Genomic DNA, 25,693 nt, shown 5'->3' on the forward strand with positions numbered 1-25,693 from the left:
GCAACATCAACTGTGCAGGGACCAGTTAATGCCTTTTCTGACAGGCAAAGAAATCCAAAGGAAAAAGGATTTAATAAGCAAATGTTCCCTTAAAGGGGTGGCTGGGGAGCTTTCGTAACTCAATTGCTTTTTATTCTTTCAATCTTTTTTCTCCATGCATAGGGGGATAATGATGTTCTATTTTTCTTCTTATTCAACAGGCTCTTGTGAATAACAGGGATCGTGAGTTGGTCATACTATTTTGGGCTTTAGTGGAAGATTATTTGATTGCCTCTTGTGACGTGAGCTTTCTTCATCCACCAGTTTTTACGATCATCCTTTCTAGGAAAAACTGAAAAAGACAACAACAATAATTCCACATCTTCCTTTCCATTTTCCCTCCCCCCCCCATTCCCGCAGATCCCAAGCTCCTTAAATGTTAGGAGATCCTTGGGGGAACGGATCTCGGCACCTTGTTGAAACCTTGGGTGTCAGTGGGAGCTCTGCCATAACTTTTGGTTGGTTGGTTTTGAAAGTACCATGGCCTTGAGTGGAAACTGCAGAACGTACCTCCCTCCTAGAGAACAAGCAACTGCTGCACAACCCTTCCCAGAGGTGATAGAGCTGAACGTGGGGGGCCAGGTTTACTTCACTCGCCTCTCCACCTTAACAGGCCTTCCGCACTCCCTGCTGTGGAAAATGTTCACTTCCAAAAGAGAGACAGCCAATGACCTGGCCAAAGATTCCAAGGGAAGGATTTTCATTGATCGAGATGGATTCCTATTCCGTTACATTCTGGACTATCTCAGGGACAAGCAGGTGGTCCTGCCCGATCATTTTCCAGAGCGAGGAAGGCTGAAGAGGGAAGCCGAGTACTTTCAGCTCCCAGATTTGGTCAAACTTCTGACGCCCGATGAGATCAGGCAAAGCCCTGATGATTATTGCCATAGTGACTATGAGGAGGTTTCCCAAAGCAGTGACACAAGAATATGTGCCCCTTCATCTCTCATGGCCTCGGAGAAAAAGTGGGGCTTCGTTACCATTGGCTACAGAGGTTCATGCCCCGTGGGCAGGGAGACCCAAGCAGATGCCAAATTCAGAAGAGTCCCGAGGATTTTGGTTTGTGGCAGGATTGCTCTCGTCAAAGAAGTTTTTGGAGAAAGTTTGAATGAAAGCAGAGACCCGGACCGAGCTCCTGATAGATACACCTCTAGGTTCTACCTGAAGTTCAGGCACCTGGAACGGGCTTTTGATATGTTGTCAGAATGTGGATTCCACATGGTAGCCTGCAATTCCTCTGTGACGGCTTCTTTTGTCAATCAGTATACTGATGATAAAGTGTGGTCCAGCTACACAGAATATGTCTTTTATCGTAAGTACAAACAATGTCTGATATCGGTTCAGTTTGATATCGGTTCAGTTTGCTTGAAGTCTGCTTCTTTTGAGGGTCCCCCTGTCTAGTTTGTACATCACTCGCTGTCTGTGCTTTTAATTTGAGTTTTATTCTAGCAAAACAGGGTCCAAGGGGGATAAGTTTAGAACAAGTCTTTTGAACACACAGATTGACTGTAAATTCGGTGGTACGGTCTTGGCTAGGTGGCAGCACAGACTGCCAGAATTTCTGGATCCTCCTTACATCCAAACGCACATTCAAAGACAGAGACACTACTATCTCTTTTATGTTAGCTATTTAATTGGATTGTCTGATGTGTTACCTGAGAATTCACTTACTGCGATCAGAGCTCACAAAAAGGGTCTGCTGATTTAATTTACAGCAAATTTTCAAATATGATTTAATTTGGGGGGAGCTTTGGACTAATCATGCACAGTCAGCAAAATCCATCTGTCAACAATTTAACTTGTTTTCACACAGCGGAGGAAAGCAAAATCTACTCCTTCCATCCCTTTTCTAAAGGGAGCCTTTTTCTTAAAGATACACATTTTAAAATAGTGACTGGTTGCTGAAGAATGATATTCCAATAATAATTCTGACATAAGGAGCATTGCTACTTTGCTGGCTTTAAGGGGTCTCATCAGTTATCTGATATAATGTTTTGCTGTTTTTTTTTCTGACAACAATATAGTTTGATTCCATTACTGTATATATATAAGTATCTGCATATATTTGATCCTCATCAAAATCAGATTTTCGATTTCTATGAATAACAGTATGAAATTGAATTGCTTTTCCCTGTTATTCTGCATTTAAATGAGTGCTTGTAGTATTGAAAAGTAATACAGAAATTGCAATGTTGTTCTTATTATGGTTCAGTAATAAATGCTAATACTTGAATTAGTAACTTAATTGGAAATGTAATTTAAAGGGATGCTTATGTTGGGAAACTTTACGGCATGTTTTACATTAGAATACTTAATGTACTTTAATGTTAATTTATATAAAGGCTTTTCTTTGCTAAAATCCTCTGATCTACTCTATTTTTGAAAGTAATGAACAAAAAACATATGTATATGATTGTACATGGTTGATTATTGGTGATTTTGCTTGTTTTAGAACAGTTGGATTTCTTATTTGTATCTATATTAGGCAAATGAGAAAACATTAGGGATTGCCAATGTAGTTAAAATCAATGATATTCATGCTGTTAATTAGCTTCTCATTTTCCTTTTGGATTGTTGTTTTAAATTTTAGTATTTTCTTTTTCTGACTTCTTTTTAAATATTGAGTTTTTTTAATCTATATGAAACCACTGGTTATCGAGAGCCTTGAAGTACAGTGATGACTCTAAATCTTATCAGATTCAGGAGAAGAGGAAGTATTGGTAATGGAACAATGTCTCAGTGCCAATTAACAAAGGCTGAATCCTATTAAATGGAAATAGATTACACTGTTGGTTCATAGATTCATGATTTACATAGGTCTATGACTCTGGATGATGTATACCCCTGTCCCTCAAAACACAAAATAGTCCCCTAGCTTTGATGCACCATTGGGTTCATCTCTGTCATTCAGAATAGCATCAATGACCCAAAGTCCTTTTGGTCAGTTCTGACAGATTTAACAGCTATGACCTCCCTAAATCCTGAACAGGAGTTTTCCCCAGTGATCCATATTTTGTTAATTTTTCATTTAGATTACTCATGATACATCAAGGGACCTGCATGCAATAGGTTCTAGAAGATGATTGCAAAGTTGTAGCTGATTTCAAAATTTTAATGATGTACAAGGTTTTTAACAGTTTAGGAACTCATACCAAGGAGAATCCTCTCACAGTATAGTATGTACATGGATAATAAGTTGGTAGGTAGTGATGGTGGTGGTAGCAATGGGGCTGTTAAGTATGTTATGAGCAGGGCTTTTTTTGTCATAGAACGCCCAGAACGGAGTTCCGGCACCTTTTTTGGATGGAACCTTGTAGGGTAGGCAAGGCGGGTTGTATAACATGTGTGAGGGCCGGCACCTTTTTTTTTAAACAAAAAAAGCACTGGTTATGAGACTATATTGTATTATACATGGGCACAAGAGTGGGCCTTTTCAGTTATGGCACCCATAGCTACAGTATATTTTCGTTATGGCATCCATAGCAATACAGTATATTGTGTGTGAATTTAAAATATTCACACCAAACCCTAAAATGGCTCAGAACCGAAATATCTGAAAGATCACTTCTTCCAATGCTAGTACATCAACTAAGAGACAGATACTTGTGATTCAAAAGACTAGTGGCTGGCAGTAGATACTATCACTTCATTGATGGAACTATCTTAAAGGAAGTATTGGTTTCCTTCACAACATATCACCCAGGCATATTTCTATAGATTGTTTTATTTAAGTTTTTGTATATATAAAAAAACTGAGCTTGTTTTGTTTTATACAAAAACAAAAGCTTCTCTGAGAGGAAGAACAATGCTTACATAAGTATGATTTACTTACTAACAGATTTCATAATAACCTTTCTGTTTAAATGTTAAAAATGGTTCTTCTCTTCCCCCATTTCTTAAAATATGTGGAACAAATAATTGTTTTGATCAGTTTTTGCAGTGCTCTCTTACATAGACAGCATGTATAGACGGGTACGTTTGGACATTTGGTACTATAATTCACATCATCGATGATTGATGGTGCTGTTGTTGCAACTTGTCACTTGGTGTCATGAAGGGATGGGCTTTCTCCAACTGATCTATCTCCCCCAGGTCATCAATGCAAGGACATAGTCATACTTGGATTTAAGACTTTTCTTCATTTTTCTTTTTCCTTACTCTTATATCTTTCTTTTCTTCTATGGCTCTTAAGGTAGCATATATGTGATGACTTCACAATTTATCTGTACAATGATAAGTTTAGTTGAGATATAGGGACTAAGTTTTGGTAGTCCAGAGGGTTCCATGTTAAATCTAACCCCAGCCTAATTCTCTAAGCACTCAATATTTCATTGGACAAGGAACATTTTATAACAATCATAACTGTTGGAAAACTTTTCAGTTAGGTCTCAGACTGGGGACATAGTACAGAATCAGCATTGATCGTGTTTATTGATGACTTCTATGAGAATGAGATAGTGGTGGTATAGTTGTTCTGGTTCTCCTTTATCTTTTCAGCAACCTTTGATATTATTCATCCAAGTCACATTATGTTTTGTGTTCTCTGAATCAAACCTTTGCTGTTTTTAATTCTAAATGGGATAGTACTCCTTCAGATGCAACTAGTATGACATTTGGGCTGGGACTCAACCCCCCCTCCACCCCCCCACTTAAAGAACAGGTGATTGCTGTTGCTGGGGTAGGGTGGGGACTTTGCTGGAATACATTTGGTGTGATAGTTACATCCTTTCTTGGACTGGGAATACAATCCAGTGGTCACTCACATCTTCAACAACTTTTGTGTGGACTATTGCAATATACAAGATTGGGATGCCATTTGGAAGCTGCAGCTGATCCAGAACAGTGGTGTGGGCAGAGGTGTTATCTATGGAACATCTGGGCAATTGCGTCCTAGTCAGTTGCCAAGCGCAATTAAAGGTGCTGGTTGTGATCTACTGTATAAAGCTGTTCTTAGCATAGGACCTCTTTATCTGAAAGACCACCAATCTCTCATTCATTCTGCCCATCCAATAAGTTCTGACAAAATGGATATGCTTCAGGTCCCATCTTTAAATCAGTGTCATCTGATAGGACTTTGGTGGCATACTTTTACTCTACCTAATCTCCCCTTTGGAATACTATCCCTCCAAAGGTCTGACTTGTCCCAGCCATGCTACTTTTGAAGACTTAGCTGCTCCCCCAGTTGCCAGGTAATGTGTGCTGCTGTGACAATATTATCAATATGTTACTTTCCTAGTTATCCATTTCCCTTATTTCAACTGTTTTGGATTCTTTTTTATATTTCATATGCCACCCAGAGTTGCTTTGAGTTGAGTGGCCCATACATCACATTTATCAATCAGTCAGTAAATTAATAACCAGAATGGGATTTGAGGGTCATAAAAAGTGCTGTAGGCTTTTCACCCTTGTAGATCAGAGAGACGTATATAAAATGCTACTGCTTGTGTATTTGTTGAGAACAATTATCAAATTCTAAGCCTCAGTATCAGTTTCTGTGTGCCAATAATTCTGTTTGTGGCATAAAGGTTTTCTGACTCATCATTCCAATTCTGAATGAACTCGATGTTTGTCAGGACTGAGGAGTTAAATGCTCTTATCATGCTCTATTTATTGATAAATTGTGGATGGACACTAAACACTAATATTTGTATATTACCTTAATATGAGCATAAGGCCATTCCAATTTTCAGGGTGGGTTGAACACTGACATTCTGGCTTAAGTGTTATCTTAGTACTTCATACTTCTTAAACAGAAGACAGATCCTTTTATAGCCATTTTATATCTTAATACAGCAGTCCCCAACCTTTCTGGCTCTGAGGACCAGCAGTTGTGGCAGCACCAAGTGGCAGTGGCAGTGGGAGGGGGAGGGGATGGTTTCAAGCATGCAGCCTAATTCTGCACATGTGCAAATGGAGCTTTGAGCATTATCCGCTGCTTGTGTGGCCTGGTTCCCAAGGATCCACAGACTGGTAGTGGTCCATGGAACTGGGGGTTGGGGACCTGGTCTTAATATACCTTTTAATTCAACTGATAATATTTGCTACATTTTCTTTCAATTTTCTATATTATTCTTGCAGTCTTATTTTGAACTGAACAGTACCTACAAGATATACTGTATGATGTGGTATCTCATGAGGGAGCATCTAAGGCAGGGGTGTCAAACTGATGGCCGCGGGCCAGTTGCATCATACGGAGGCCACACCCACCCCAGTTCCGGCAATGCAAAAAAAGTCGCGATATGTCACGACACGTCACATGACGTGGCGAGTTTGACACCCATGATCTAAGGGATTTATTTGTTCTCTCCTATTAGACCAGACTAGAACTGCCTACTGTACTTAGGAAGGAGCAGAATTACTGTAGAGTAGTACCTCTAACCCCCAACCCTTGCAGGCAGCCCAGAAGGATGCTATGACCAATGGCATCAAAGGCTGCACTTCCTCTATCCAGCTTCCACAAAAGGTCCAGAGGATCAATTTAATTCATAATTTGATTCAGAGACATTTAGCATGCTAGAAACAACTAGGTTTTAACCTGATCAGTGGATCCAAATTGACCAATTCTTCTTTATATAATATGTAGACCAGGGGTGTCAAAGTCGCAACATCACGTGACTGTTATGGTTCCGGCTAATGAAACACTTCAAAGAACTTCCAGGCATTGATTTTCCTAAAAGTCATTTATTATGTTACAAAATGTCGGCACGGTATAATGAAGGTGACTTTTAGGAAAATCAATGCCTGGAAGTTTTTTGAAGTGTTTCATTAGCCGGAACCATAACATCATGATAAGATCTAAAATTCCCACCCACCGAGCAGTATTTTGCTAACATTTTCACTCCATACTTTGCTGTCATGATATACGTTCACCAATTAGCGTGAAGGGCAAAGATTCCCTTCTTTTCTGTTTTTGCGGGCTTTTCCTTCCTCTCTCCTCTGCTCTGCATTAACTCTAAAAATAGCAGACAGTCCTGCATATTTTGTCAAAGCAAGAATGTACAGTATTTGCAGCGTTGACAGTGACATGTCATGATGTATCGCAACTCTTTTGCCATTGCTGGCAATGGAGTGGGCATGGTTTCGCTATGATGCATCCGGCCTGAGGGCCAGCGGTTTGACACCCCCAATGTAGACACTCAGAAATTTGGCACGTATGAAATCAGTGAGTGTCCAAGAACCCACTTTTTGGATAGAACTCAGATGCAAAGCAGGAGGAGCCAGCTGGATCAGGAAATGTAATAAGAAAATCCATATCCAGGCTCCAGCCCAAAGTGAAGTCAAGAGCCCGTTGAATCAAAACTTCCCAATTTGAAAATTCATGAAACTGTCACTTCTTGAACCCCATTCTCCTTAGGAAGTACCCTTCTTAAGTTTCCTAAGTCTCCCCAATTGCATACCAATTCCATCCAGGGGAATGTTTTATCCTGCCCTGAGTCAGATGTTAAGTCTCCTGAACAAGTGGGGGTGTGTGTGAAATTCATTAACCTGGATCAATTTTTGTGACAGAATGATGCTGGTGAAGTGCTGATGTAGTGCCTGTGGTGGAAATAAAAAGTCACTGCACAGAGATCTTGCTGTTAAAAGTAGTATCTTTTCTTAAGGAAAAAAATGTTATTTTCATTAATTATTCAGTCTGAACACCACCCAACTCTCAATGCCTCTTGTTCCATATGAGAGCCTCTTTTATCCCCTCCATGGATTCGTGAATGTAAATAATTACTTGGCAACTTAGGATAAAATAACACCTCCCATTTTTCCACTAGATCCAAAGCAACACTGGGGACTGGTACATTTGTTCAAGCAATTATACCTGGATACATCATACATTTTACTGCATAATATTTGATTTTTGCTGAGATGCATCTTTGATATGAATATTTTTGAATCCCCTCTTGGACATCCTAGAAATTCATTTTGAAAATGTATAGAACGGTGAAAGCCCCTTAACATCAAATTTCACAAACTCTGAGGACCAATAAAACTGACAGCTGGTTTTCTAATGGGGCATTCCAGCTTCTTTACAGCTGCATATCCATAATTATTTAATTAGAGCTGCCAACTGTGCCTCTATAAGCATTAATTCATCAAGCTGTTGAGTTTAGGTTAATGGCCCGAAACAGTGGGAGGTATTACTAAAGCAACTAGTTAGCAAAGACCTTCTTTCCGATCAACGTAGGGACCTCCTATCCATGGAAGGGGAAGATAAAACATCTGATTAAAAGATTTCTTACTTTTCAAAGGAGAAGAGGAAAAACCATTTGATTTTATAAAGTCCTTCTTTTGTGAAGTTTTTGGGGTTTTTTGAAGGTGGAAATACTGCATTCCCAATATTCAGATGGAGTAAGAAAAGCTCTCGATTAAGTGACTGCGCTGATGTCAGGGAAGTAACACAAAATGGAGAGAGATCTTGTTTCTCTTCCTGGAGGAGTCAGGCAAACACCCCCAATTCCTACAGGGGACTTGCGTTTGTTTGTAGTTGCAGATGCACTAAAAGGCAGCCAGCACAGCAAAACTATTTCTGTTTTGCTGGGTGAATGGAGATAAAGTAGATGCTGGGAAGCAAAAGCAAATTCATTCTGCATGTTCAGGGTAGCTGTGCTGTGCTCCAGTTTTAAACTAGGCCAGGGGTAGGCAACCTTGGCTCTTTTATGACTCGTGGACTTCAACTCCCAGAATTCCTGAGCTCAGGAATTCTGGGAGTTGAAATCCACGAGTCATAAAAGAGCCAAGGTTGCCTACCCCTGAACTAGGCTGATAGAAGATTGTGGCTATGTGTGTATGTGTTGAACAGACCTGTGGATTACAGTCTCTTTGCACGATAAAGGTTAAAACAGAGGATTTTGTGCTTCCTGTTGAACAAATTACTAGTTCAGCTTTCCCTGGATTCAGTAGATCCCCTATTACTTCTCTAGGGTGCCTCCCCTCCCCCTCCCGTTTTACTCTTCATTTTCTTTCTTTTCCCTTTGCTGCTCCTTTTTCATGAGAAGAAGTGCATTTTGCCTCTTTCCCCCCTTTCAGTGTTCGACATGCCCCTTGCATTGGTTCTCCACAATTTCTCTAAAAACTGCGCTCAGTATATAAAATCGCGGCATCCTGAAGGTGCAGGTTAGTTGTTTATGGGAGTTTATGAGGATATCGCCAATTCCAAATCTGAATGCATTCTGGAAAAGTTCTGTATGGGGGGGGGTCTCTCCCCATCAATTTTTTTTACCACCTCTATTCTTTCTTGTGCAGGTAGAAGGCTGCACCAATAGCCTTAGTGATGATGCTCTGAGCAGCACAGACTAACTTTGATTTGGATTTCCAACAATGCCTTGACATCAAAGATGATTAGGGGACTGGAGGCTAAAGCACATAAGGAATGGTTGCTGGAATTGGGTATGTCTAGTTTAATGAAGAGAAGGACGAAGGGGGACATGATAGCAGTGTTCCAATATCTCGGGGGCTGCCACAAAGAAGAGGGAGTCAGGCTATTCTCCAAAGTGCCTGAAGGCAGGACAAGAAGCAACAGATGGAAACTAACCAAGGAGAGAAGCAACCTAGAACTAAAGAGAAACTTCCTGACAATTAGAACAATTAACCAGTGGAACAACCTGCCTCCAGAAGCGGCGAATGCTCCAACACTGGAAGTTTTTAAGAAGAGATTGGACAGCCATTTGTCCGAAATTGTATAGGGTTACCTGCCTGAGCAGGGGGTTGGACTAGATGACCTCCAAGATCCCTTCCAACTTTATTATTATTATTATTATTATTATTATTATTATTATTATTATTATTATTATTGCTGCTACTACTACTACTACTACTACTATTATTATTATTATTATTATTATTATTATTATTTTAAGCTAAAACTATTGTGGCATATTGAAATGACTGGGGCAACTCTTAAAGTTCTGGGCTGGAAAAAGTGGAGCTCCAAAGATGTGTCAGGAAGAGCTTTACAAGGATCTGAGGAATATCCCCACATGTTAAAAATGCACATTAATATGGGAAATGGATGAAGCAGACTCGTAAATCTAGGCATGTGCTCCAGACCAGAAATGAGTTTCTTTTCTATATCTTATTCTACATTTTCCATCACTTAGGAAAGGGGAAATGAAACAGTACAAAGAGATGCTAAAACAATGTAAGACTTTAAAATAGGGAGTGAGATGGTTCAGTGGTTAAAGACCCTGAGCTTGTCAGCTGGAAAGCTGGCAGCTTAGGGTTCAAGTCCCAAGCATCATGCAATGGGATGAACTCTCGTTCCTGTTCTAGCTCCTGCCCACCTAGCAATCTGAAAGCACGCAAATGCGAGTAGATTAATAGGTACCACTTTGATGGAAAGTTAACAGAGTGTTGTGTACTTTTAGTGCATAGCCATGCTGGCCACATGACCATGGGAAATGCCTTCAGACAACACTGGCTTCCTTGGTCAAGAAATGGAGATGAGCACCATGTCCTAGAGTTGGACCCAACTGGACAGAGAAATCTTTACCTTTTACTTTAAAAGAGATTTGATAAGGCTCAACTAAATGACCATTGTGGAATTCATCTTCACAAAGCCTTATGATGGCCACCAATATGCTCATTTAAAAGGGAATAAGACAAAATCATGAAAAATAAGGCTGCCAGTGATTAGGGGTGGCAAAGATATCCTAGTTCCAAGATGAGTGAGTCTCCCCTATGAACGCTAGTTTCAAAGACAAGTCCAAAAATGCATGAAGAAATTAAGGAGGCACATGGTTAGCCATTGTGAGAAAGGGATTGCAGAAATAAATGGATTTTTTTTTCCTGTTCTTCACATTCATACTCTGCTACTCATCTACATAAATTTATCCATAATTCCTGGAGACACTTTTTGAAGTCTATAGACACTCCTTTCTTTCTTTTCTTTTAATGATGGGTATTTCCTGACAGTTAGAACAATTAACCAGTGGAACAACCTGCCTCCAGAAGCAGTGAATGCTCCAACACTCGAAGTTTTTAAGAAGAGACTGGACAGCCATTTGTCCGAAATGGTATAGGGTTGCCTGCCTGAGCAGGGGGTTGGACTAGATGACCTCCAAGGTCTCTTCCAACTTTACTACTACTACTACTACTACTACTACTACTACTACTACTACTACTACTACTACTATTATTATTATTATTATTATTACTATCATTCATCGCACAGTCAGCCAGATGTTCAGACTGGATTTGGCATTTTGTCTACCTATCGAGTCCTTACCCAGGACCTGGGATAGGCAGATGTGGATGTTTGATGGTATTACAGGTATCGTCGCAGGATGGAAGCAGTTCCTAATAAGGCCGCCTTTTGCAATTGACTAATAGCAAATTTGTCAATGCCAATGGTGTTCAAGTGGTGCTCCAGTTGTTTTGGGATTGCCCCAAGGAGCCTATGACTATTGGTACTACCCTTGCTTGCTTTTGCCACAGTCTTTCTATTTCTATTTGTAGGTCTTTGTATTTTGTTATCTTCTCCAGTTCTTTCTCTTCTATTCTGCTATCTCCAGGCACTGCCACGTCCACTATCCAGACTTTTTTGTCTTTCTTATCGACAATTGTTAAGTCTGGGGTGTTATGTTGCAGGTGCTTGTCTGTTTGAATTCTGAAGTCCCAGAGCAGTTTAATTTTATCATTTTCTATGACTTTCTCTATTTTATGATCCCACCAGTTTTTGCTTACAGGCAAATGATATTTTTTGCAGATCTTCCAATGCACCATTGTTGCTACTTTGTCATGCCGCTGCTTGTAATCAGTCTTGTGCAATCTTCTTGCAACAGCTTACCAAGTGGTCCACTGTTTCTTCAGCTTCTTTGCATAGGCGGCACTTACTGTCTGTTGCTGTCTTCTCAATTTTGACTTTGTATGCATTTGTCCTTAAGGCTTGGTCTTGTGCAGCCAGAATTAGTCCCTCGGTCTCTTTCTTCAATTTTCCTGCTCTTAGCCATTGCCAGGTTTTATTATTATCTGCTTTCCCAGCTATTTTTTTCATGTATTGGCCATGTAGTGCTTTGTCTTCCCATGCCTCTATTCTGTTCTTCATTTGGTCTTTCTTGTAGGCCAGTTTGGTCTCTCCAGTAGTTAGTAAGCCTTCCTGATATACTAATTTCAGTGCATCTTCATCATTGTTCTTCAGATATTCTTCCAAAGCCATTTTTTCTTCTTCAACCATCTGATGTACTTGTAGCATTCCACGCCCACCTATTTGCCTTGGTAGATAAAGTCTATCAATGTCACTGCGTGGATGAAGGGCATGATTCATTGTCATTATTTTTCTGGTCTGCCTATCCATTGCTTTTAGTTCTGCTTGAGTCCAGTCCACTATTCCAGCTGTGTACCTAATGACTGGGATTGCCCAGGTGTTGATTGCCTTTATGGTATTTCCTCCATTGAGTTTGGATTTTAAGATCTTCTTCACTCTCTTGATGTATTCACCTCTAATCTTTTTCTTGACTTCAGTGTGCTTGATGTTGTCAGCTTGAAGGATACCCAAGTATTTGTAGTACTCTTCCTCATCCAGACTCTTAATGTTATTTTCGTGGGGCATCTTGATTCCTTCAGTTTTCACTATTTTTCCTTGTTTGATAGTAAGTGTGGCACATTTGTCCAAGCCAAACTCCATTACAATATCTTGGCTATATATACGGACAGTGTTGAGCAGCGATTCTATTTCAGATGATGTTTTTCCATACAGCTTCAGATCATCCATGTAAAGGAGGTGGGATAGTCTGGCAGATGTTTTGATGTTTGATAGCCATGTCCTGAGTTATTCAGTATTGTTGACAGAGGAAACAGTGCAATAACAAATAGTAATGGTGATAATGAATCTCCTTGAAATATTCCTCTCTTGATATTAACCTCTCCCAGCTTTTCACCATTGATCTGCAACTGTGTCTTCCATTGTGCCATCGATTTTTGCACAAATTTTCTGATGTTTCTACTTACTCCTGTTATTTCTAGGCACTTGATTATCCAGTCATGTGGCAGAGAGTCAAATGCCTTTTTGTAGTCAATCCATGCCACATTCAGGTTGGTCTTCCTTCTCTTGCAGTTTTCCAAGATCATTTTGTCTATTAGGAGTTGATCTTTTGTTCCTCTGCTATTGGGGCGGTTTCCTTTCTGCTCAGGTGGAAAGAGATTGTTTTCAACTAGATGCTGTTGTACTGCATCAGCTACCACACCGGTTAGTAATTTGAATGTTGTTGGTAAGCAGGTAATTGGCCTGTAGTTACCTGGTGTTGCCCCTTTTGCTGGATTTTTCATTATTAGGTAGGTTTTCCCAGTTGTTAGCCACTTTTCAATTTCTCCTCCTTGTAGTATATTGTTGAACTGCTTGGAAAATGAGTGGGTGTATAACAGTTAGATGTTTCAACCAAAACCCATGCAGTTCATCTTCACCTGGTGCTGACCAATTTTTGATTTTCTTTTGCTCTTTTTTCTACCATTTTTGTTGTTATTACTAGTTCTTTCATTTCAACTTCTGTTTTATTTGCATCCACCTCTTTTAACCAAGCCGCATCCTTGTTGTATTTCTTTGGGTTATCCCATATCTGCTTCCAGAACTGCACTGTTTCTTCCTTGTCAGGTACTGACTGATTCCTTGCAGTTTCTCCATTGATGGATTGGTAGAAACGTTTCTGATTGGATTGAAATTGGAGGTTCTGCCTATAGTTTGCAATTCGAGCTTCATATCTACTGATTTTCCTGGCTATAGCTGTTATTTGTTGCTTTATTATTTCCAGTGCTTCCTTGATCTTCCTTGTTTCTAAGTGGTATTTCTTGATTAGGTATTCTTTGGTCTTCTTGTTCTTCAGCTTCTTTTCTTTCATCTGTTCTAGCTTGCTTGCATGTGATCTTAACTTGCTGATCTTATTTTCTAGTCTAACCTTCCATTTTTGTGGTGCACTGTTTGTTTGTTTTTCTTCTTTGTTGATTTTGCATCCCAGGTATTCAGTTATAACTGCAGCTGTGCTGTACATTAGTTGGTTTGTTTCTTGCAGTGAATTGGTGCTTATACTTGCTATTGCAGTATTTGCATCTTTTAATGCTTGTGCTAGCTGTTTCTTTGGAACAAGCTTCAATGCAGGCAGCCTTATTCTGTTGTTTTTGTGCTGTTCTAGATGCTCAATTATTCTTTGTTTCAATTCTTTTATTTCTTTAGTTAGAGGGTTTTGTTCTTCCTGAGGTAGAGGTGCCTGGTTTCCAAATGAGAACAGTTGTATATCTCTGCTAGATTCTTTCACTGCCAACTCCCCCTGGTTTGCCTCTACATTCTGAATTACTTCTTGTAAGGCTTTGATTTCTTTGCCCTGGGGTAAACCTTTGCAGTTCGTCCAATTCTGTTTCTGTAAATACTTTTTTTCGTATTATAAATCGGCGTTGATCTGCTAGTCTCTGTTCTGTTATTTCTGATTCTGGATGTTGTTCTTTCCAGAATTCGTGCATTCGTTTTAGATATCCTCGTCTTGTTGGACTTGATCTGTAGTAACAGATCATTATTTCTTTGTTTTCCATCACTGTGTATCTGCGACGGGTAAACACCTTTTCTTCCAGTAGTTCTGCAGCTGCTGGCCCTGGTTGCTCAGCCAACAGTCCTGAGTCCTGTAACCCATTTTTCACCAGATATCCAGGAACTCCAATATCTAGTGCGGACCTTGTTTGTTAACCCGGGCAACGTCCGAGCCGGTATGGCATTCTGAAATTTACGTCTCACCATATTTTTTATGGGAGAGACACTCTTTGTCTGACTCCTCTGATGAGACCTGTCCAGTATGGTTGAACCTCTGGCATAGCTCTCATCTTCCTCAGAGTACACAAGCCCCACAACCACGTCAAGGTAGTGCCTCACTGGGGGATTATTATTATTATTATTATTATTATTATTATTATTATTATTATTATTATTATTATTATGGATCATCGCACAGTCAGCCAGATGTTCAGACTGGATTTGGCATTTTGTCTATCTATCGAGTCCTTACCCAGGACCTGGGATAGGCAGATGTGGATGTTTGATGGTATTACAGATATCGTCACAGGATGGAAGCAGTTCCTGGTAAGGCCGCCTTTTGCAATTGACTAATAGCGAATTTGTCAATGCCAATGGTGTTCAAGTGGTGTTCCAGTTGTTTTGGGATTGCACCCAAGGAGCTATTACTATTGGTACTACCCTTGCTTGCTTTTGCCACAGTCTTTCTATTTCTATTTGTAGGTCTTTGTATTTTGTTATCTTCTCCAGTTCTTTCTCGTCTATTCTGCTGTCTCTAGGCACTGCCACATCCACTATCCAGACTTTTTTGTCTTTCTTATCAACAATTGTTAAGTCTGGGGTGTTACGTTGCAGGTGCTTGTTTGTTTGAATTCTGAACTCCCAGAGCAGTTTAACTTTATCATTTTCTATAACTTTCTCTATTTTATGATCCCACCAGTTCTTGCTTATAGGCAAATGATATTTCTTGCAGATCTTCCAATGTACCATTGTTTGTACTTTGTCATGCCGCTGCTTGTAGTCAGTCTGTGCAATCTTCTTGCAACAGCTTACCAAGTGATGCACTGTTTCTTCAGCTTCTTTGCATAGGCGGCACTTATTGTCTGTTGCTGTCTTCTCAATTTTGACTTTGTATGCATTTGTCCTTAAGGCTTGGTCTTGTGCAGCCAGAATTAGTCCCTTGGTCTCTTTCTTCAATTTTCCTGGTGTTAGCCATTACCAGGTCTTGTTATTATCTGCTTTCCCAGCTATTTTTTTAATGTACTGGCCATGTAGTGCTTTGTCTTCCCATGCCTCTATTCCAGTGATAGCGAACTTTTTAGAGACCGAGTACCCAAACTGCAACCCAAAACCCATTTATCTATCGCAAAGTGCCAGGGCTGCATCAGCATTGTGATGCCCTTGGGGGGGTTGCCCACTGGGTGGGCTTGGCTGCAGTGGTCACAGCAGACTGGGTGAGTGGCCCTGGCAGTCCCTTGCCATCTCCAGGGCATCCCTGGGGGCCAACGCCGCTTGCTCGCTCACTTCCTGCCCTGTCACTTCCAAACGCCATGTGCTCACTACTCTGGCGAACTCTGCTGGAGTAGCGGCACTTGTGCGCACAGAGAGGGCTCTGAGTGCCACCTCAGGCATGTGTGCCATAGGTTTGCCACCACTGCTCTATTCTGTTCTTCATTTGATCTTTCTTGTAGGCCAGTTTGGTCTCTCCAGTAGTAAACCTTCCTGATGTATATTGCAGTGCAATATATATATATAATTGCAGTGCATCTTCATCACTGTCCTTCAGATATTCTTCCAAAGCCATTTCTTCTTCTTCAACCTTCTGATGTACTTGTAGCACTCCACCCCCACCTATTTGCCTTGGTGGATAAGTCTGTCAATGTCACTGCGTGGATGAAGGGCATGATTCATTGTTATTATTTTTTTGGTCTTCCTATTACTACTACTGCTACCACTACTACTACTACTACAACTACTACTACTACTACTACTACTATTATGGATCATCGCACAGTCAGCCAGATGTTCAGACTGGATTTGGCATTTTGTCTACCTATCGAGTCCTTACCCAGGACCTGGGATAGGCAGATGTGGATGTTTGATGGTATTACAGATATCGTCGCAGGATGGAAGCAGTTCCTAATAAGGCCGCCTTTTGCAATTGACTAATAGCGAATTTGTCAATGCCAATGGTGTTCAAGTGGTGCTCCAGTTGTTTTGGGATTGCACCCAAGGAGCCTATGACTATTGGTACTACCCTTGCTTGCTTTTGCCACAGTCTTTCTATTTCTGTTTGTAGGTCTTTGTATTTTGTTATCTTCTCCAGTTCTTTCTCGTCTATTCTGCTGTCTCCAGCTTACCAGGTGGTCCACTGTTTCTTCAGCTTCTTTGCATAGGCGGCACTTACTGTCTGTTGCTGTCTTCTCAATTTTGACTTTATATGCATTTTTCCTTAAGGCTTGGTCTTGTGCAGCCAGAATTAGTCCCTCAGTCTCTTTCTTCAATTTTCCTGCTCTTAGCCATTGCCAGGTCTTGTTATTATCTGCTTTCCCAGCTATTTTTTAATGTATTATTATTATTATTATTATTATTATTATTATTATTATTATTATTATTATTATTATTATTTCAGGCTTACCTTGGCTTCATGATCACATATATAAAGATTTTGGGTAACAAAACACATGCACACCAAAAAACTCCAGGACATCCATAGCTGTGGGCTGTAAATTAATTAACAGTCTTTCTGAGCCTTCAGAAAGCTACTTTGATTCGTTATTCAACCCCCAAGGAGATGGCCCCATTTTTCACCTTACTTTTCACCAAAGTATTTGGCTTCTTCATTCTGCTGCTCAAATCTGCTGTGAATATGAAGAAATAGTTATGGTATAAGGTGCAGAGGTTTCAGTGAAAATACATTCTCTGCTTATGGAGAATCATAACGTGACGGACACATGACCACAGAAATACTTCCCAAATGCTTGTGGAGGCAGATTTGCCTTTTACTGCCCTCTGTCAGCATGTCTGGAATGTCAGCATAATATCATGATCTTTAAAAGAAATGACATAGTCACCTGGCCTTGCACTTTGATTGTGGCATTTGATTGTTGTTTGTTTTTGTAGACTCCAAGTCAGTTCATCACCTTATCAAATAGCTTGGAAAGTACTGTGTGTGAGCATATGTGCCTAGACAAACATAACCCATGCACACATAGAATCGAAGTTACAAGGCATGGCTAAAGGATAGTGAAAACACAGGAGATAATATAGAGCTTTGAATCCATTAAGCATATTTTATTCCTGCTGATATATTCAGATGGAAAAGCAGGTTTCATATATCTATAAGGTCAAGTTTTGCAACTTTCACAAACTAAAAAAGGTCTTACAAATAGTGTCAGAAAAACATTTTCACATATATTTACCGAGGTCTATATGCCACCTAGTTAAAGGAATGGCGTTCCACTAATTCAAACTTTGCTGTGAAATCGAATACTAGGAGGAGTGTGAAATCCTATCTACATTGTTCCAGAAACTTTTTGGTATTATCTTTAATAATTTCACAATAATAGCAACCCATGTTGCTTTCCATAGGCAGTTCTGTTGCACAGATGAAAAGCAGAAAAGAAAGAGATTATGTTCTTCAGAAAAGAACATAGTCTACTTGTCAAACATTCTCAAACTTGCATATTCAGAGAGGATTGCAATGTAATTCAGCCCCTGTGATCGCCAGTAATATGCAACTTTATGTGAGATATGGGTGAATGATTCATTACCTATTTGCACTCTCAGCTGGGCAGAATTGACCATTGGGATTTATGCAGTCCATCATTTATTTATCTCATGACAATTCAAAAATGTAAAACAAAGTTTAGAGTGAGTCATCTTGTTTTGTAAATGAGACTACCGAGCAGAGTTTCGTTCTTTTCCTTAATATATCACTACAGCACTTGATTGCAGAATTACTGATGAACTCTGGGTACAAATATACAGATATGGATATTATTTTCTAGATACACTATAAGCAGTTGGCAGCCTTGACGTGCTGCACAATGAAGAAGGAACCATGCAGAATCTCTTATGCCATGGGGAAGAGGGACATTGTGTGACTGTGAGAAGATGCTCCTGGAATGGTTTGTGCCTTGAATGTTTTATGCTTACTTTAGAGGGGGGCAACTGGCAGGCCTTGTCTACTTTTATGTAGCTTTAAGAATCCTCCTCTGAAAACCGAAGTGACCATTTCCCATCATAGTACAATCCCTAAAATAAAAATAAAATGAACAACCCCTCCGCAAACTCATCCTAAAAATCCAGCCTCAAATTCATGGTTAATGCAACTGTCTGCATACTCCAAAGTGACCTAAACTAATATCGGTTGACTCCATTTGAAAATAAGCATTTGCTATCAATCCTTCAAAAGGATAAACATACTGATGCTGATTTCCACAACATATGGCAGTAATTAATTAGGATATGGTAGCCAAAGTAGAAGAGAGTTGGGACATGAGACCACTCTGCAGATTTTTGATTGTTTCTTAAGTGGACTACTTTGATATGGAGATTGCAGCTACATTTTTTTATGTGGGAAGCATCTTGAGATCTCCAACTGCCTTTTTAATAGGTCCAGTTATTATCTAAAAGCAAAGCACATTTTGAAGTTATTGCGCTGTGCAGAAGATGACACAAACTGCTGATTGTTCTAAAATGTAATGATTTCTCATGAGAGCCAGAGTTCCAAAGTACTCAGAGTGTACGAGAGGAAGTGTGGGAGGAAGGAAGTGCAAGTGCTGTTGGATTTATGCAGTGCCAGAGTGCAAGACAGATTGAGTACAGGATGCGAACGGATGGAACCAAAACACCGTCCCTTGATACAGAGTAGAATTTCCCTAAATGGAAGATGAAAATGATTCTAATTCATAGCAATATTCAAGAAATATTAAATAAGAACATTTATGTTACTTCCTTGGAGTTTTGCAGCTTAGTTTCCCCGAGTCAATTGAAACTGAGTTCTGGTAATTTTCTGCACTGGAATGGTTTGATTGTGAAAAAAATGATCCTGCTCATATATTTACTGGAAAAGCTATCCCACATGGATGTCGTAGAGAATGGCTATTCACTATATGTATAATATACTGCATGTCCTGGATTGAAGAGAATGGGAGAAAGAAGGATTGGCATGCAATTCAATCCTCCTATTATGTGGTAGACATGGGGTATATACCCCAGACTTAAAGGATCTGTTCCAGAAAGAGAAATAAGTGGGATGACAGACAGAAGAGCTTGTGATTGAATAAAAAAGCTTCCCCAAATGTATGATTTATCTCTATCCATACAACTGGATCACATGGCATATCTATAGGAATAGATTCGATAGCTTTTTGATTTCATGACTCTAAGCAGAAAGTTATGATAGTGTGATGGATAATCTGTTGAATATTAAAATCAAGTTTCAGTTTCTTCTGAAACTTATTGAGTGCCTTTCTATGAAAAGGCTCTGATGAATTACAATGAGATATATGATTATGATTGGGGGAGTAAAATAATACTGGACACTGTATGTTCTCTTCGACTACAAGTCTTCCATATACTGTATGACTTGATCCACTAAAATCCTGAAGATTAATGATCACAAGCAGAATTTCTTGGTAAGTCTAGCATTTGTATGTTTAGCCTTATTGTCACCTGATGTATCTCTGTAGGCGTGTCACCTCCCCTAAAACAAGCTCCCCTCCACTTTTGCTAAATTACATATTGTGAAGTGGTGACTTATGGGAGAAAAAAAAACATTTAGGGAAGTTTCAGACTAAAGAAACTTCAATGAGATGCCTCTGTCATTTTTACTGTGTTTTCATTTAAAAAACAAAGTGATTACACACATGGCTTAGCAGCATATAATACACTATACTTTTTAATTGTTTTTTTCACTGATTTTAAGCCCAGACCTTTTTGACAATTACAGTTAAGTTGAGCTTAACTTGAAATAATGCCATAATTGTCATTACAATTCTATAAATAATGGTTGAAAACTGGTCTTAAAATCAATTATGTATCTTGTATATAGATGTAGATATAGATGTAGATATAGATTCATTCTACAACAACAGGCATGTCATAAAGTATTTTCATTCTAGGAATAAGATTACTTGATTGGCAGCCAAGAAGAAAAGTAGTCACATGTCTATCAAATTGAACAGACTGTGATTCTAGCAGGAGATAATAACACTAGATTCTGTGATGCCACATTTCAGTGAGTCATTTTATTTTTTTAAAAAATCAAGAAAGCTGGAAATGAACAAATAGTTGTCAAGTTCTTTTATACCAACTTACAACACAGGGGATCCTATGTATATCTTGCTCTCTGTAAAGATAAAAATAAGAGAGAGAACTAGCTTGTCATTTTGCATATTTCCCTAAGAACCAAAAAACCTCAAAACTCTGTTCACAGTGGTTTGTTTCTCAAACATGAACTATAGCAGATAACAAATTGTGTTACTCTGCAATTCCAGTTTCTTGGAGAGTGACACATTCCTTGTCCTTATCTAGAATGGTGGGCTGCCAAAAGCCATGCTCTATGGCATGAGTCGTTGGCTATGATGTTAACTTGACTAGATTCTTCCTCATGATAGACACCGTCTATCATTGCTGGAATCATTCTTGTCATAGACTATAAGGATTCCAAAGGATTTTAGAGATTATCTAGCCCAGGGGTCTTCAAACTTGGCCCCTTCATGACTTGTGGACTTCAACTCCCAGAATTCCTCAGCCAGGCACGCTGGCTGAGGAATTCTGGGAGTTGTCCAAAGTCATAAGGGCCAAGTCTGAAGACCCCTGATCTGGCCTAACTCATGCCTAGTGCAGGAATCGTCTACTGCAGTGTCCTCAACACAAGGTTATCCAATCCAGTTCACACATCCAGTGAAGAAGAGCATTGCCTCCCGTTCTCTGAACATCTCTTAGCATTAGGATTTTCCCCTGATATCCTATTGAAATTTACATCCTTTTATTTTAAGCCTATTGTTCCTTGTCCTATCTCTGGAACAACTGTGAACAATTCTGTCCATTTTCTTCACAGTAGCCTAAATAACTGGGAGGCAGTTGTCATGTCTCTGTAATTTTCTTTTCTCCACAATGAATTTCCACAGCACTTCCAATTATTCATCATAAGTTTTTTCTTCCATGTCCCCAATCATCTTAGTTGTTTTCTATTGGATAGATACCAGTTTATCAATGTTCTTCCGCTCATGCAGTGCCTGGAACTCAATGCAGTATTTTAGGTGGTGTTTGAGTATTGCAGAATAGATAGGGAAGATGGCTTCTCTACTGAGCCATTGACATTTATCATGGAAATGGAATCAGTCACGCTGCTGGACGAGGGAGGTTATCTACAGTCATATTCAAGAGAACCCACTGGAATCTGGTGCCAGCTCAGGGAGAATACCAATAAAGGGAAAAGGTAGGAAGCTCTTAGGCCAAAAGACTAACATATATGCTGATAATTTATTTTGCATTAGGCTTACTTTGTATGCAAACTACATTAAACATTTTTAATGAAGAAAGAACTAAACAATTTTGAATGAAGGCAAGTTAGATTTGATTTAATATTTTCATCCAACCCAGTTATTTGTATTTCTTTGACTTTCATGTGGACCACTTTGCAATCATCTGTTTTAACATTCTCCGAATGCGGTACTGCTGTTCCCCAATTAAAAACAAAAGATACAACACAATACATATTCACTCAGACAACTATATACAAAAATGTATCGAAAATTTTATGAAGACTTTAAAAATACTTCCTGAAATGACATGTAAATATTATAGCAAGGAAAAATGGCAAATTTCATCCATCCCCAAGTGGATCCCAATTTAACAATATATATTTCCTTCGGCGTTTGGTATAAAACAAAGTGACACCCCCACCCCCAAAGATGAGATTAACTGGGACTTTGTGAGACAAAATACCAACTTTTGATATTTGCATCTCAATGTCACTGCAAGTATCTGACTCACAAAACTTGCTCTTTTATTCCGCCACCTTTCCCACTTCTGTTGAATTTGCTATCCTGAAAAGCAATAGCATTTCAGATGCTTACTGATTAACTCTGGCAATCTCTTGTGTTTTTTTAATCATATAAAAGTGAGTACATACGTTTTTTTTTAAAAAAAATAACTTGTATAGTATGTCTAAAGTTGCTGGTAGGAGGCATCAGTTTTGTAGGCTCGGTGGCTAGATATTGGTGGCTCTACAGATGTCGTGACTATACTTTATTTCCCTCCAGGCACCTGAAAGGTTTTTGTAACAGTCTGACGCTGTGAGCTTCAGGTGGTGAGTGTGTGGTTGAATTTGCCTCACTCCTGAAGAGAAAGCACTTAACACTACAAGCTACTTCTTTGACTTTAAAAGCAGTAATTGTAAGAAAGGGACAACAAATAACTCGGTGGGATCCCACAGGCAGACACAGGGAATGCTCATTTAAAAATTAATTTTTGGACTTTACAGTATTTAAAGGAAAGTTAAGTTTAGAATTGTCACTAAGCAAATAAAAATATATATGATGTATCCTACAGTATATTGTATAGCTGTCCTATCACCTATCTTTTTCTCAGACCGCTTTGAAAAAGTATTTCACAAACTAGACTGGGCAAAATATGGGATAAAAATCAATGGCACCTATTTAAATCACTTAAGATTTGCAGATGATGTTGTTCTCTCCTCAGAAGAGTTACAAAGACACACACAAGAGCTGCATGAAGCAGGAGAACCATTTGGCTTAACAATAAACCTGAAAAAGAGCCACATTATGTTTAATAAATTCACTAATAATAAAAAAATTATAACTGGAGAAGAACTAGATGTTGTAGACCACTACATATACCTTGGTCAATGGATCTCAATGGAAGGTGATACAATAAAGAAAATTGAACAGTATGTTAAATGTGGTTGGCAGGCATTCAGCAAGATAAGCATAATTTTCCAGAAACTCCTCCCCCTATGCCTGAAATAAATGTTTTTGTTCAGTGTGTGCTACCTGCTCTAACATATGCCAGTGAAACATGGGCATTAACCTCACAATTGATACAAAAGCTACGACTGGCGCAAAGAGCCATGGAAAGATACATGCTCAGTATTACAAGACAAGATAGAAAGACCTGTACATGGATTAGAGAACAAACTAAAGTATGCAATATCATCAAGAGAGTAAAAGAACTGAAATGGAAATGGACTGATCACATAGCAAGAAGAACTGATGGCAGGTGAACCAAGACAGTCACAGAATGGATCCCATGATAAAAAGCATCCACAAAAGAGACTTAAAACAAGATGGATCGACAACATCAGCAAGTACTGTATTGCAGGCCCAACTGGCAAAAGAAAGAGAGGCCTTCATCCTGCAGTAGATAGACAATGCTAAAATGATGATTGCATTGTCCAGGCATGTCAAACTGCCAGCCTGTGGGCTACATACGTCAAGCTGAAACCACGCCCACCCCATTGCCAGTAATGGGGAAAAAGTCGCGATACATCATGCGACGTCACGTGATGTCACAAATTTGACATGCCTGGTATAGCCTATATGGAGCATTGTGGTGGTCTAGAGTCAGTGGTGGGATTCAGCCAGTTCACACCACTTCGGCAGAACCAGTAGCTAATTTTTTATTACCCAGGCCCAGAATGGACTTCCGGAAGCAGTATCCACACAGAGAACCGGTTGTTCACATATCTGAATTCCACCACTGCCTAGAGGTGGAACTTTCATCTCACAATCAGGAGGCTGTGAGCTTGATCCTAGGTAGTGACAGATATTTCTGTCTCTGGGTGCAATGAGTTATTGTCTGCAGTGAACTCCACATAGACATCAGGAAGGGCATCTGGCCGGTAAACATTTGAGCTCTGTTTCCTTGCATCTTGACTCCACCCCAATGCAAGGGATTACAGAGTCATTAAAAATGTATATCCTATACATATATATTCCTTGCTCTTTCTCTAACACACACACACACACACACACACACACACACACACACACGTCCCAGCCTCACTGATTTCTGGGTACTGTAGTCCCTCCTTAAATTAAACATTTGCTAATTGATTAACCCTCCAGGCCCCAGGGCTGAATTGACTTATACTAGTTTCTTAAAGCACAAAATAAAACTTGCTTAGGTTATGAAGCTGCATAGTGCTATGAATGCTAACATAAAGAGGGCCAAGTTAGCAGCAAAGTTAGCAGATATATAGCAGCAAATATATCAGATTGTAAATGCCTATGAAAAAGCCTTTTTTCTTTATGATGTTCAGTCATTGTAAGGTAAATAATGAACATAGGAAAACTATATCTTATTATGTGATAAATGTATCATTACGTGATGCATATAGGGTTACCAGATATGTGAATAGGCAAAGGATGATATGGATTGTTGGAAAGGAAGACAATGTGGGAAAAAGGATATACTAACTTTGTAAGATTTTTGGCATCTGTGACAAAGATTACAGCAAAAATGTACCCAGGAGTACAAGACATTAAATTACTTTTTCCAGTATCAAAAAGACTGGTTTTTCAGTTGCAATATTTTTCCAACAAATCTTTATTTTCAAGAACATATGCCACTGATAATATAGAATCAGTGATGATGTGCTTTTCCAATTTCACCATAGAAACATATGAAGGGGCATATGAACTACAGACTATATTGAGCATAAATTGGAAGGAACTGGATTGAAGCTGATTGCTGAAATTAACATAAATATAGGCTGTTGAGTCTGTTGATGAAGAAAAGAAAGAAGAAGACAATATACAAGGCCACAGCAGACAAACATTTGAATGACAATTGTGAAAAGAGTCAATTATTTTTGAAAGAGAAACTCCGAAATCTCGACATTATTACATTGTCAGCCAGATGGGGCCATGAGGTCAAAATGGAGGACATCTTCTTTGGCTGGAGGTCTGGTAACCATTAATGCATTCAGGACTTGGGTGGCTTTCCAAGTCTGTGGAATTACAATGCCCAGAATATTCAATGGGCATGAAAATTCTGGAAGGTGCTAGGTTGGGGAAGCGTATACTAATGTTTTGTGGGACATTGTATCTTGACAGTCATTCCTTGTGCAATAAGCTGCTTTTGTAAAAATGAAAACAAAAAATGGATGCTTGATTGTATTATTTTTTCATTCAATGATTG

The 25,693-nt window shown here is 39.3% G+C and overlaps 1 protein-coding gene across 1 annotated transcript in view; it reads left to right on the forward strand.

Annotated features, from left to right (window-relative positions):
• Positions 1 to 25,693, forward strand: part of KCTD16 (potassium channel tetramerization domain containing 16) — a 228,700-nt gene that overhangs the window by 12,857 nt on the left and 190,150 nt on the right. Inside the window, exon 3 of the mRNA XM_039351516.1 lies at positions 201 to 1,351. Coding sequence (XP_039207450.1) covers positions 520 to 1,351 — 832 coding nt within the window. The 5' untranslated portion in view covers positions 201 to 519. The remainder of the gene's footprint in view (positions 1 to 200; positions 1,352 to 25,693) is intronic.

Source organism: Crotalus tigris, unplaced genomic scaffold (genome assembly GCF_016545835.1).
Source record: "Crotalus tigris isolate CLP2741 ecotype Arizona unplaced genomic scaffold, ASM1654583v1 scf7180000017568.12009008, whole genome shotgun sequence".
NCBI classification, from domain to species: domain Eukaryota; kingdom Metazoa; phylum Chordata; class Lepidosauria; order Squamata; family Viperidae; genus Crotalus; species Crotalus tigris.